The sequence below is a fragment of the Lepidochelys kempii genome, chromosome 8 (assembly GCF_965140265.1).
Source record: "Lepidochelys kempii isolate rLepKem1 chromosome 8, rLepKem1.hap2, whole genome shotgun sequence".
Taxonomy (NCBI): domain Eukaryota; kingdom Metazoa; phylum Chordata; order Testudines; family Cheloniidae; genus Lepidochelys; species Lepidochelys kempii.
The window spans coordinates 66,340,153-66,355,292 of record NC_133263.1 but is presented as its reverse complement, the minus strand read 5'-3'; the positions used below and the strand labels follow the sequence as shown (position 1 = coordinate 66,355,292).

At 40.0% G+C, this 15,140-nt stretch overlaps 1 protein-coding gene across 7 annotated transcripts in view; it reads right to left on the bottom strand.

The window, feature by feature from the left end:
• Positions 1-1,006: 1,006 nt before the first annotated feature.
• The window catches only part of WDR47 (WD repeat domain 47), a 38,251-nt gene continuing 24,117 nt past the window's right edge, over positions 1,007-15,140 (bottom strand). For 5 of the 7 annotated variants that reach the window (XM_073356797.1, XM_073356798.1, XM_073356799.1 and 2 more), the window contains 7 exons: positions 9,935-10,092; positions 8,593-8,673; positions 6,937-7,106; positions 5,266-5,436; positions 4,595-4,726; positions 3,209-3,427; positions 1,007-2,385 (listed from right to left, as the gene is read on the bottom strand). In XM_073356797.1, the coding sequence (XP_073212898.1) occupies positions 2,243-2,385; positions 3,209-3,427; positions 4,595-4,726; positions 5,266-5,436; positions 6,937-7,106; positions 8,593-8,673; positions 9,935-10,092 (1,074 nt within the window). In that variant the 3' untranslated portion in view covers positions 1,007-2,242. The remainder of the gene's footprint in view (positions 2,386-3,208; positions 3,428-4,594; positions 4,727-5,265; positions 5,437-6,936; positions 7,107-8,592; positions 8,674-9,934; positions 10,093-15,140) is intronic. The other 2 variants (XM_073356801.1, XM_073356802.1) reach the window with 1 other exon arrangement.

Sequence of the window (15,140 nt, the reverse complement as noted above, 5' to 3'; positions counted from 1 at the left end):
AAACCAAGCTAAACAGGCCCTTCAAAACGGCGGGCCGCGGGCGGGCAATGTAGGACACGTCTCAAGCCTGACCTGAAAATACCATTTGCCTCCTTGCTGAAGCGAACAGCAAGGGTGCCATTACAGGGGCTTGCAGCATAACTACTGTAATGGACTGAGAGCAGACTAATTTCACAAAGACCGCTGAACAAGCAGCTGAATATTTCTACCAATATCAGATGGATTTAAAAATCAGAAAAGGTGAAAGGTTGTGTAGCCAGTCCTTGAGTGATCTAATTCTCTCCCCTACACCTTCCCGCCTACTGTGACATGTCATGCTGCAGGTTTCTGTATGGTTTCTCTTGTACCAGAATAACGGATTAGAATGTTTTACCTTTTCGAATAATTTGTGTGGAGCTGCGGACAAGACACCATTTGGGGAGGAAATATGTTGTGTGGGTATTCTCAGAAGCACACCGAAGATAAGCTTGGAATCTCTCAAGTGTTAAAAATCAGAATCTGTACAGCTGCAGTGCTAATACGAATCACAACAGGGAAGCAGTGATTAGGACACAGAAATAAAGAATGGAAGAGAAACTGAAGTTTTGTGGTAGTCAGGAATTCAGTTGAAATAAGATGCTCAAATTTTGAATAAGATCTATTGCAGGGAAATTGCTAGAATTTAACGTGCAATCAGTGTGTTACAATATTGTGTGACTGAGACCATAGATCACCAACCAGCTATACGTATGGAAACAAGACAGGACAGAAGAACTAAAATTCAGACTTAACTTCAAAATTGCATGGGGGGGGGGGTCTATATGTAGAACAAGAACAGGCTTCTATAACCAAGTAATTTACTATAATACATTAGCTCTGCTAAATCAGCTACTAAAAAGGATATGGAAGGTATAAAGTCTTCATCTTTTAATAACATGTAAACCTAGAGTTGAAACTTGGAGATTTATAGAAGTAGTATAAGAGAGACCAGACTATGAGTGAAATAAGTAGGAGTTGTGCTTTCAGGTGTCAGAGGTCTTTATTGAGATTATAGCAGAGATACACTTCCATAATAATCTTTTCACTTTTATACAATTAGTTAAAAAATGCTTGCTAGAGTGAACCGATAATTTAGTCGTTATTAAAACCAAATAACTGCATTTCAAATAAATAAATAACCTAAAATTTAAGGTTTTAATTTAAAAGGAACTGTACAATATGAAAATATAACAATACTTAAACATTAGAATCTAAATTTTCATAGAAATAAAACTGCAATTCTGCATTACATAAACAGTGCAAGAAAGAAAAATCCAAATATGCTTCTAGACTGGGAAGTTAAATGTTTTAATTTAAATTATCATGCAAACAGCATTTTAAGCCATGCTGTTGTCTAAGTGTTAATGGTACCATTTTTCTTTAAGAGTACAGCTAACCATTTAGCTCACTGTGATAACTGATGCCAATCCATGCTCTTTTCTACAGTACATTATACACAGAGGTATTCTGTTGCATTCAAAATGAAACATTACATGGTTTCTGGAGCAAACCCAACATTTTACTTTTTGTTTTCAACGTCAGCATGTTGAAAACAATATCACCTAGTAAAAACAGCAACACTTCCCCCAGTTTAGGTGAAAAGCAAAACACACTATATAGTGGACTATAATCAAGAAGCACTTACTGCCTAGTCACCTTTAAATTTTACAATTATATGTACTAAAAAAAAAAACAACACACAAACAATGCTGAAAGCGTGGAAAGGAAAAAAAAAAAGTCTGACCTCTGGTTGACAAGTGATGCATACAATAGAAGTGTGAAACAGCAGAAGTAAATTTTTATCTTCTACATTTATGTGGAACTAGTTACTGAGTTGATTAAAAGTGTAATTCGGTTTAAGTTTCTATATAAAATTGTCATTGAGGCAAAGACCAAGGAATGCAATTAATACTAAACTGTAAACACATCATTAATCTTACTTTGAGTGCACATTGACAACATAAGAGCTCTTCCAACAGACTTTGGCAACAAGACTACAATAGGTCACAGCAGCAAGAGTTCACATGGAAGACTGAAAGCACTGCAAAATAATACTAACACACCAAGACCTCCTACCAATCAGAAAATCTGTGACAAGCGCCTCTTCTTGCTAAGACACTCTCCTGGTCAGATGCTGCTCTTTGAATCCCTAAATTATTATTTTTACAGTCCAGTAGTCTTATTTCTCTGTGCTTTATCTACATACATTGCCTTTAGTTGCACTCTACCCATTGTAGGTCCAAAGTGTTACAGTTCTGTCTGCAGAAGATGACAAGAAGGATAGATCTTGCGTATGCCATCTACACTGAATCACTTTGTCCTTATGTTCCCCTACCACCATAATAGGAAGTTGCTTAGTAAGGTCCCCTAGGAGAGAGGAATAGAAATAATTACTTGTTTCGTGAACACTTAGAATAATTTTCTTGAATAAACTCTACATATCTATTTCACTTGCTGAACAACAAATTACTTCATTAGGTGATAATTTAAAGATACCTCAAGAATATGCTTACAGGAAGAATGCACACAAACCTTTTCATTCACATTAAAGGGGGAAAAGTCTATTTTGGTTTGGAAGGCCCATGACAGTCTCCTTTCAAATTCTATAATCAATAAAACTGACTGCTATAAATAATTTTTTAACATTTATACTGTAGCAGTGTCTAGAGGCCAACCAGGCTGGGACTCTATTGTGTTAGGTACAATACAACTGTTTGCAACACTGGTATTTCCATAAACTACAGTTTAAATACAAATTAATGGTCCATAAAAATCAGGTTAATTGAAGGACTTTTGACTAATCCCTCCCACTCCCCCCCTCACCAAAAAGGTAAGCCAAGCATGATTTTTTTCTTTGTGGGTTTGAGTTTTCTGCACACCACCTCAAAGCAGAGGTCCAGTGATTAAACAGCTGCAAGTTGTTTCCCATACTGCAATTATATTCCTTAATCATATTTATATGTCAGACTATAGTCTTGACTGCAATAAGAGCAATCTGTTGTGAGCTGACAAGAACCAATAGTCGTGTATTCTAAACCTTTTAAATTTCACTTTATAGCCTTAATAGATTTCAGATTTCTACATTTTCAGAAATGAATCTCTTTTGATCCAAACTTTCTTAAAACCGCTATTAACAAAACACACTTCACTGCTCAATTTTGCTTAAAACACTTCACATCTGATGAATTACCTTGCAAGTCTGTCACCTTTATTTTCATATCATAAGATCCTGTGAGCAAGTAGTGAGCCCCAGGAGAGAAGCGAACAGAACGAACATCACTGGAATGAGGATGATAGCTCTGTACCATTCGTCCTCCTCGAATATCATACAACATGCAACTGGAGTCTTCTTGCCCTGTAGCTAGGAGGCGACCACTAGGATCAACAGCTACAGATGCTACAGCACTACCTATAAGAAGAAAATGCCGACCATAAACTAATATAGACTTATGGATATGTTCTGCATTCTTTTGAACATAGAAAGGTTTGAGAGATGTTTGTAGAACTGTTAATATTAAAAAAGGTAAAGAACATATCTAGCCAAGTTAAATGTACTTTCAGCCAATTTTGTCTATATTAAAAGACAAGTCTTATGTTGTATTGCCCCCATTGTATAGTTTGCCTTGTAGCATATGTTGATTTCTAATTGTGGAGTGGTAGCAAAGTCACAGTTAAAGCTGCATCAGAGAATTGTGTTTAACAGTGGAAAAAGATTAGGAATATTTGCTCAATGTTTCATCACAGAAAAAGGGAATATCCAAGAGTGTTGGCGGGCTTTTAATTTTCTGCATAGTTAGAATCCATAGCAGAATAATTCATTTAGAAATATATTGGCAATAAAGAGATTGTTTTGAAAACAAGTTCTGTACCTGACTCACTTTTTTTCAAAACACTTCTTGTGTAGATTACTGTACATCTGTAGTTTAGACAAACACCATCCTTTGTACATTTGCAGTTTAGACAAACACCATCCTTTGTACATTTGCATTTTGGAGTTTGAGAAAACATGTTATTATTTCTTGACTTGAGCTGTATCAGTTTGGAAGTGTTGCATTAACTATATATGGACATTTGCTAGGTAGAGTCCTATGTCCTTTACACGACAGTAGATTTGCCAAATTCCAGAAGCCACATTTAACTCCAAGGTTGACTTTTTTAACAGCCTAATATTCCTTGCAGCCACCATGTTTACATTTGTTATCAATAAAATAATATCACTGTTACAAAGCGTGTCATTCTTTGTAAGGCAGTTTGTCAGTCTAAAGTGTTGATTTTTTGGGGGTAAGGTTGTACGTTTTCTCTGTTTTAGAGCATCATGTAAGCTTATGGTGCTGTATAAATAGCTAATAATATCAAAAGGTCACAAAGCAAAGAACTAACCAGTTTTTGAATGAATATACCAAGTTTTTGTTGTTTTTTTAAAACGAGCAACTGGGGATTGTTTTGAACAAGCCATAAGTCCTCATTTTACAATGCAAGATCCCTGTTTTCAGCAAACCAATGACAAGAAAAATCTTTAAAATATGTAATTGTGCAAGAAGTTTTTTAGTCGGTGCGAAAAGAGCAATAGTCTTACCAGTTCCATGAAATGTTGTTCCAACTACACGAACACAACTCGGTACTCTAAGATCCCAGAATCTTACAGTCTTGTCTTGGGAACCAGATGCAATCATCCACCCACTCCAGGTATAAAGTGCTAAAATATGACCTGTAGATAAGAACATGTTTTACTTTACTAGTATTACTCATTGTTTAAAGATCACTACTGAATTCTCTACATATTATTGTTCTGAATATGCACTTACACATTAAGTAGGGTCATCAGCAGCATACAATTAGTAGATTAAATGTTATATTTTGGTTTGAAGAAAGTAGTAGTCTTGGATGGATCAGAGAGTTGGAGATAATCAACTAGGTCTCTTCAGAGAGCCTTTGTTAGCAGATTTCTGTAGGTCTCACTTCATTATCTGTTACTCCAAATATATGCATCTCTTGGGAAAGGTTTCAATGTGGCAGGGACTGAAGAAGTGCCACCAGTACAATGGCAAGACCCTGCTCTACATCTTCCCTAGCATTCACAGGGAAACAAAGGGCTTAAAATACGTAATGGTCTAGATTAATGAAATAAAATCTCTCCTGAGCTCACTTTTGATAAGACAGAGGTGCTGTCCATAAGAAGAGCATGATTTGGTCGCTTGTTACCAGTGCATAGAACAGATTGTTACTGTTGCATTTTTATAAACATACCAGTATGGCCACTCAGAGCATGCAGGCCTTGACCTCGCTGGCAGTCTGTTGTGTAAATATTACAGTCTCCTGCTCCAGCGCTAATTAAAATAGCGCCACCACTTTCTGGGCCTTCCATAAAAGCAAGATCTCTAATTGTCCCATCATGCATACTGAACTCCAAGTCTGGTCCTGAAAAAATTTAAAATAAACCAAGAACAGAGTGAGATATACATTGTTTAGTATAAATTAATTATGTAATCGTTTAAGCCGTTATTGTGATAGTGCATTAGTATTAATTAAAAAGCTTGAGTTTGATACATGTAATAATTTCAAGGGGGAGAATATAACTTCATAAAATAGGATAAAATTTTACACTGAACGGGCAAACTGACAGGTTTCTGTGTATCAGAATATATTAACTTTCTGTTTCTTCAATATTAGTTAATCCCTCTGTGAGAGGTTCACATCTTATTAGGTATGTCTACACAGCAAAGACAAACCCATGCATGGCCTATGCCAGCTGACTTGGGCTCACAGGTCGGCCATGGGGCTGTTTCCATTGCTGTGTAGACTTCTGGGCTTGGGCTGTAGTCTGAGCTCTGGGACCCTCCCACCTCACAGGGTCCTAGGGCTGGAGCCTGGAAGTCTACAGAGCAATGTAACAGCCCTGCAGCCCAAGCCTCTTGAATCTGAGTCAGCTGGCACAGGCCAACCATCGGTTTTTTCTTTGGTGTGCAGACATACCCTTGATGTTCAACCAATAGTTGATTCTCAGTTCTGGAGCTAGACTTCAATATGTTTGTTCATGGTATTTTATTTCAGTTAACAAAAAAATCCCACACAGTTATCTAACTGAAATAATATTGTAATATTAAACCAGTGACATCAAAATAAGAAGCATATTTATGCTTGTGCTGAAAGACCAAGTCCCATAAGGTTATCTGTACTTCAGTGACTGGATTATCCTGGAATACATTTACCAAAGTTAAAAATAGGCTAATTATCTTGAAATTCCTTACCAAAACCTTCGGTCAGATTCTGATTATTTATTAATATTTTTCTTAAAGAAACCAAAAAAGTATGCCAGGTACCTCAAAATAAACTTTCTTTGATCTCACCTGCATACTAGTCATTAATCTGTTGCTGCTGAATATCTTCTAGTACTTCAAACTTCCAAGCAGCATTTCGCTTTCCCCCAAAATATGAGTAAGTACAAATCAGGTACTTAAAGTTACTGATCTGGAGCCCAGGTTTGGCAGCATTCTAATCTACAATTGGTTCAGGACTAGGTGTGATACTCTAAGGGTATGTATACACTGCCCATGTTACAGCGCGGAAGTGCTGTGATGTGAGCAGTGTAGACACGCTTTATCGCTGGGGGAGAGCTCTCTTGGTGATACAAAAAACAAAACAAAAAGCACCCCGAACAATGGGCAGTAGGTTTATCGCCGGGAGCACTGTCTATACTGGCGCTTTTCAGTGCTAAAACTTTTGTCACTCAGGGGGATGTTTTTTCACACCCCTGAGCGACTAAAGTTTTAGCGCTGAAAGAGGCAGTGTAGACACAGCCTAATACATCTCGTTACCATAATGACAGGCATAACTCAAGTTACTTTGCCATTTGTCACTAATATGACCATCCCAAATAAATGATAACATGATATACCAGTATATATACATACACCCTACCTGTTGCATTACAAGTTTCTGCATTAAAAGGTAGTACTTTAACATATTTATCATTAGAACCAGTAGCCAACAACTGTCCACAGGGACTCCATGCCACACAGTAGATTGACCCTTTGTGATGTTTGTTCCTTTTGAAACGAATATCAGGTTGTTTAGGAGTGTTATAAGCACTTGAAAAAAAAAAGAGAGAGAGATAAGTATTTCTATGTAAATATAGAATATGTAATCTAAAATGCAAGTCAACTGTATTATTTAATGTAATAAGAAATCCAAAGTAGGCAAGAAAGTTAATTTCTACTTATTTTTCAGTTTTCTAACGGTAGGCAATTAAAGTTAAACTAAAGTGTGAAAATATAGTGTTTTGTTGCCACACAGGAACTATGTTTCCCAAACACATTTTAGCTTCCATGCATTATGCAAACATCTTCCATACCAGACTTATTGTGGTCTGATTCCTTGCAAGCATAAGCAAGTGCTCTAAAGGGCAATGAAAATGGACAAGCGTGGGTGGCAATTTAAACTTTTGCTTTAAAAAAAGTGTTTGGTTTTAATGCTGGAAGGCAACTAAGGTAGAATATTAGGATAACAGAGAAACCACAAAAAAAGCTCCTCCTTGTTCTCCAATATTTCACTACAGAAACATTTGAAGTGTGACCTGAAACGATTTCTACAACACACACTAATTAAGTATTCTTGATGGGGGAAAAAACCCCAACAACCTTGAAACAAAATTCAGAAATGTCTGCCAGAGGTACCTGGTCTGACAAAGACAACACTTAGCTACTATTAAAAAGGCATTGTCTTAAAAAAACAAAACTCAAAACCCAACAACTAAACAAAAAGGCCCACCAAAATACCTTATTTTCAGAGTCCAAAACAAGTGAAAACCAGGAAGAAGTATTCCTTTTTGTATCCAACACTTTATACATGTGCTTGACTTCAGTGGGACTACTTGTGTACTTAAAGTTAAGCATTTATGTAAGTGTTTGCAGAGGCCTAGGAAGGAAGTGAGCCTTGGTTTTCTTAGGTCACCTTAAAGACCTATTCATATCAACATACCACTCAACCTCCATGTATTGGACATTAAAAAGTAAGGAAGAGGAGCAATATGACACTAAGAACATCTCACCCATTAACAAGAAACGAGATTGAATGAGGCAGTCTGTGGAAAAAGCACAGCTAGTGCACTTTCTCAAAACTTATTCAGTTATATATTATAGTCATAACCTTCCAAGCATTATTCCTGAAAATCCTAAATCAGCCTTTACTTACATCTGACTGAGGAGAAATTCCTAATTCCCTTTCTCTGATTATTTCTATGGGTTATTTAGACATGAGTAAATAAAATGCTTGTAGGAAATTAATGGGAAGTTACAAAGTATTTAAGATACAATTCAGCATCGAGAATAAAGCTCATTCTAATAAAGGCAAGAAGCTAATAGGGCAGCAACTAAGTATCTGACTCCTAATGCATTTTAAAAACTTGCCACAGAAACTGGAAAATGAGGATGACAAGAATGATAAGAGGGAAAAAAGCACAAAAAATGATAAGATCTCAAAGGATTTTAAATAGATATGCAACAGGGAAAGCAAATAATGTGGCCACTTTAAAGTTACAGAAGACAGGTCATAAAAGGAAATAAAGTTACTAGTTACTCTGTTGCCATCTTTACAGAGGAAGAAAGTGAAGATCTGCCTAGGTCAGGTATCAGTTTTCGAGGGACGACAGACGAGGAACTGCGTAACATATAAACACACAATTATAAAAAGGCTAAATGCACTTAAACTAGACAGAGTACTATGTGTACTATGGCGTTTTAAAAATGAGAAAGCAAATCTTAACTTTTAATGGGCCATTTTAGAATTTCATTAGATTCAGGAGATATTTCTCAAGATTAAGAATATGAACAATCTTTCACTATGTTTACAGCCTGACAAGACAATGGGTAAGGAGATGTACAGACAGACCTCAGGAAGAGGAGTGGAAAGCTCAGAACATTCCCTTTAGAAAATTACAGCACAGCAAGAAACTATCTTATCAAGTCAATAGTCACATCAAATTCACCAAATCAAATTACACACACTAACTAGGGTGTTAAAGGCTACAGGGATAATCTGTTTATAAATTAAAAAAAAACAAAACAGATTTTTCTAACTTCCAGCATAACAAGCCAAACCAATCAGGTGGGCGAGGGGGAGTGGGAGTGGGAGAGGAGAACACACTCCACATCTCCCCAACCCATGTCCTTTCTGCTTCATACATCAACATCAAACATTTTGGAACAACACCTTCAGTGGCTCCTTTGTTTATTATCTTTGAGGGAAAACAGAATGCATATTAGGCAAGGACATTAGAGGCTAAAGCATGCTTTTTGGCCAAACTGGGAAGATGTCCTGGACTCATCAGGAGCAGATACACACAAAAAGAATGCCATTTTAGAGTAATTTTTCTGAAAACTCTCCAACTTTTAAAAAAGTAATGGAATTGAAGCAATAACTAGAAAGTGAGTTTGACACCAAGATTTATTTCTGAAGAAAGAAGGAAATAATGGATATGAAAATTCAAGTAGCTGGAATTAAGACAAAAGAGGAAGAGGCCAGAAGCATTCTGCCATAACATCTTTTTCTGTTCCTGAATGTATATTCTCAGACACAAAAGATTCTTTTACAATGCCAGTGTGTCCAAGACTCTAGGGGAAGAATTCTACCAAAAGGAAAAGTTGTAGTACTGACGTCAAAACAGCTTGGCAGTAGGGGAAAGAACTAGTCAAACTAGTCACAAACACAAAAATACCACAGCTGGTCTTGGTAGTTACTATGTTCTCAAAGCAACATTGTAACAGTTCATTGTTGACAGGTTTAATCAACAAACAAAATGAAAGGGTAAAAGACAAGAACAGACTTGAAATATCTACAGACAGCTTTGGATATCCAGTGATCGGTAGTGGAACAGAAATGATTATGGTAGGACTGTATGTTCATTTATTTTTCTTCTTACCTTGGGTCAATTACTTCTGGATAGGCACACACCCTCAAAGTTTTGGAATTTGAGCCAACAGCATACAAACTCCCACTTGGATGAAAAGCCACAGCTCTGACAGCTTGTGTATCTTCTAGAGTATTAATACAAATGAACTGTTTTTTTGATTTATCATCCTGTTGTGTAAAAGTTTGACAGTCACAATAGGTTCACAAACATAACTACATTTTTAATAGCTTACACACATTTCCAAGGCTGAGAGAAGTTAAAATCCATCCCCATTAAAAAAATAATGTATTCAAATGTAAAGCTTATAGGGGAAAAGACTGGGAGGAACACTCCTTGACTGTTTGTGATACGGAGAGTAAAGATATCACAGCATCTTGATCTTAACAAAATCATGTAAGGAACAGTTTTTCAAAGATTCTTCTAAAAGACCTACAAAAATGCTTACACAAAATCAAATTAAAACAAAGGTGGCATGACGTCACATTTTTCTGAGCAAAGAACTTGAAAACCTTTCAATATTTTAGTTGATAAAATATGAAGTGTTCTTCTTTGCAAGAGCTTGTTCCTATTTCTTCTACTTCCAAATTAGGCACCAGTAAAATGCTTCTCTTTCCTTCCTCAAAGACATCCAACTATTGTAGTTTTTTAAAATTCATCTTAATATTTTACATACAGCTGTAAAATAGTCAAGAGGGAAGACTCATGGGTTAAGGGAAAGCCACCTAATACTGAACAGATGAAGTGACATTTCACAACCTCTGGTGCTATTTGTATTAGACTAAGGAGAAACTAAAATACACAGTAAAAGATATTACAGTGTAATGTTGCATGTTACAAGCATATAATTTTCTCTGCAGAATACTTGTACCAATTTATTTTCCAATTTAAATATATAGGAAAATATGAGAACTAAACAGAAAGACTTCAAGACTCTTGAGTAACGGATGGACAAAACTTTTAAAAGTTATATATTATGCAGTATTTGCTAGCATATACAAGCTGTTAATAAATAGTTTACTTTTTGTCTTTTTATTTAATTTTTAATTTTCATAATCACAAAAAATTACAAGTTACATTTTGAAGAGTCCTGTAACTCCACCTGCTTTCACAACTTACTTTAAAGACAAAATCCCCAAACATCTCCACCAAGATAACCTTCCAATCAAAAACCCTCTTTGAAATGACATTAAGTTCAAACATTTTCAGACAAAAGGTAGTTTATGGTGAAAGTTAGAAGGCATTCAAAGTTGTGCTTATAATGGAACCAGTTCAAGCCACTCCTGTAATCCATAATATGGGGCTGTACATCTTAAGTCACTGATAAACGTGACCACTTTTAAGATTGATGGGAAAATTAAAACAGTTACTCACCTTCTCATAACTGTTGTTCTCCGAGATGTGTTGTTCATGTTCATTCCAATCAGGTATGTGCGCATGCGCGTGCATGGCAGCAGGAAGACTTTTCCCCTAGCAATATCCGTCAGGTCGGTCCGGGCACCCCCTGGAGTGGCGCCTTCATGACGCTCACTATAGGGCTCAGTTTCTTCTTGCCAGCTACTCCGACTGAGGGGTAGGTGGGTGGGTATTGGAATGGGCATGAACAACACATCTCTAAGAACAACAGTTACGAGAGAGCGAATAACCTTTTTTTCTTCTTCAAGTGCTTGTTCATGTCAATTCCAATCAGGTGACTCCCAAGCCTAAGTTCCAGAGGTGGGGTCGGAGTTCAGATGTCCACTGACTGGAGCTCTGCTCTACCAAAGGCTGCGTCGTCTCTGGCCTGTTGGGTGATAGCATAATGTGATGTGAAGGTATGTATTGAGGACCACGTCGCTGCTCTACATATTTCCTGGGTGGGAACATGCTCCTGGAAGGCTGTTGAAGAAGCCTGAGCCCTGGTGGAGTGCACTGTGAGCAGGGATGGGGTGGGGTGGAAAGCAGACACCTTCGCCAGGTTCTAGCACTCACGGATGCAGGATGTGATTCATGACGAAATTCGTTGAGAGGAGATTGGAAGACCTTTCATCCTGTCTGCCACAGCCACAAACAGTTGAATGGACTTCCGGAATGGTTTCATTCTTTCAATGTAAAAGGCTTGTGCTCTGCGGATGTCCAACGAGTGAAGCCTCTGCTCTCTGCCTCTTGCGTGGCGCTTAGGATAGAACATTGGGAGGAAGATGTCCTGGTTGATGTGAAATTGGGAGACAACCTTCGGGAAGAAAGCTAGATGTGGCCTGAGCTGAACCTTGTCCTTACAGAACACGGTGTAAGGGGGCTCTGATGTTAGGGCCTTGAGCTCAGACACCCTTTTGGCTGAGGTTATCGCTACCAGAAACACCAACTTGTACGAGAGGTAGAGCAGGGAACAAGTCACCAGCGGTTCGAAGGGAGGACCCATCAATTTGGAAAGGATCAGATTGAGGTACCAGGTCAGGACCAGTTGTCAGACATGCGGATATAGCCTGTCGAGACCTTTCAGGAAATGGCTGACCATAGGGTTGGCAAAGACCGACTGGTCCTCTGCACCTGTATGGAAGGCAGAGATGGCAGCCAAGTGAACCCTTACTGATGACATGGACGGTCCCTGCTGCTTAAGATGGAGAAGATAGTCCGTATAAGGGCTATGGACACAAGCGAAGGAGACTGACAATGTTGCACTAACCAGATCGAAAACCTCTTCCATTTGGCTAGGTATATAGGCCTGGTGGAGCGTTTCCTACTGCCAAGGAGGACTTGTTTGACCAGGTCCAAATAGGAGAGCTCCATTGGGTTCAGCCAGGGAGTTTCCACGCAGTGAGGTGCAACGACTCGATGTTCAGGTGCTGGAAATGGCCGTGATCCTGAGTTATTAAGTCTGGGAAGAGCAGCAAGGTGACTGGGGCTTCCACGGACATTTCCAGGAGTGATGTGTACCAATATTGGTGGGGCCAGGCTGGAGCTATAAAGATCACTGAAGCTTGTTCCCTCCAAATCTTGAGGAGCACCTTGTGAACGAGAGGGATAGGCAGAAGCATGTACAGGAGATGGCCTCCCCATCGGAGGAGGAACGCATCTGCGATGGAGCCCAGGCTCTGATTCAGGAAGGAGCAAAACCGCTGGAACTTCCTGTTGTGTCACATAGCAAAGAGATCTATTTGGGGAAAGCCCCACCATTGGAAGATGTCGTTTGTGACATCTGGGCATAGGGACCACTCATAGCCATGGAACAACATGCTGAGATAGTCCACCAACTCGTTCTGCACTCCAGGGAGGTACGATGCTTGTAGGTGTATTGACTGTTCTACACAAAAAAGTCCCACAGCCTGAGGGCATTCTGAAACAGGGGAGAGGAGCATGCTCCCCCATTTGTTGATATAAAACATTGCCATGGTGTTGTCTGTCATAACTGATACACATCTCCCTGTCAAGTGGGCTCGGAAAGTTTTGCATGTCAGGCGTACCACTCTCAGCTCTCGGACATTGATGTGGAGAGCGAGTTCTGCCTGAGACTAGAGGCCTTGCATCCTGAGGTATCCCAGATGAGTTCCCCAGCCCAGGGCTAACGCATCTGTCACTAGTGAGAGGGATGGCTGAGGACCGGTGAAGGGGGCCCCTGCACACACTACCTGCGGGTCGAGCCACCACTGGAGGGAGTTGAGGACCGAGTGAGGCTGAGTCACGACCCTGTCCAAATTGTTCCGAGCTGGCCAATACACCGAGATTAGCCATGATTGGAGAGGCCAGAGTCTGAATATGGCATTTTGTACCAAATAGGTACAAGCGGCCATGTATCCTAGAAGTTTCGGGCAATTTCCTGCTGTGGTAGTGGGGAACTGCCTGAGACTTCGAATGATGTCACCCATGGCCCAAAACCTCACTTCCGGGAGGTATCCCTTGGCTTGTGTCGAGTCTAGTACCGCCCCTATGATCTCTATTAGCTGAACAGGGGACAGAGTTGATTTTTCCATGTTCAGGAGAAGGCCCAGTTTGTCAAACGTCATTCTTATGAAGTCAGCTTGTGCCTCCACTTGAGCCCTGGAGTGGCCCTTGATCAGCCAATCGTCGAGGTTACGGAAACACCCGTACCTGCTGCCTGCGTAGGAATGTGGCCACGACTGCCATGCACTTTACAAATACATGAGACACTGCTGACAGGTCAAACAGAAGAACTGTGAACTGGTAGTGGTTATTGCTCACCACAAACCTGAGGTACCTTCTGTGGGACAGTGCAATTGCTATACGAAAGTACAAGTCCTTTAAGTCAAGGGCAGCATATCAGTCCCCTGGATCCAAGGAAGGGATGATAGATGCCAAGGAGACCATGCAGAACTTGAGTTTCTTCATGAACTTGTTGAGCTCTTACAGGTCTAGGATGGGCCTGAGCCTGCCTTTGGCTTTCCATATTAGGAAATACCAGGAATAGAAGCCCTTGCCCTTCAGCTCCTGAGGAGCCTCTTCCACTGCTCCCAGCGACTGGTGTTGCTTGTGAGAAGGGCCCTGAAGAGGGACGGGGAAGGGGGTTAGAAGGGTGGGAGGGCCGAGAATTGGAGGGAGTATCTTCTTTCTACCATGTGGAGCACCCAACAGCCCGATGTGATATGGGACCAAGCAGGGTAGAAAGGGGATAGTCGGGACAAGAAGGTAAGGCGGGTTGGATCCAGTTCGTTCACTGGTGCGCCATCCTCATGCACACCTTCAAAAGGCCTGTTTCTGGCCTGAAGGTGGCTTGGATTGGCCAGAGCCCTGGCTTGAGGATGGATGCAGTCTCTTTCTGCGTATTCCTTCTCAGGGAACCATCTTGACAGTTCTGTTGATAAAACCGCGGAGGAGGTTGCAGCCTGAAGTGCTTCCGCTGCATGGCGTGAGTGTGGAGGCCCAGTGACTTGAGGGTGGCTCTCGAGTCCTTTAGGCTATGTAGCCTTTTATCTGTCTTTTTAGAGAAGAGAGCCAAACCCTCAAAGGGGAGGTCCTGAATAGTCTGCTGGACTTCGTACTGCAGGCCCAAGACCTGTAGCCAGGAACCCCTTTTCATGGCTATCCCCACAGCCATAACCCAAGTCACTGCATCAGCTCTGTCCAGTGTGGCTTGCAGTATACCAAACCTTCTACCTTGTAAGGAAGATAGCTATGTGCTGCCTGACTCCATTCAGAATACTCCAAATATTACTTTATGAAGGTAATGGACAAAGTCCCATAAGCAGTATTTTGGGGGCCAACATAGGAGAGCACCGATGGC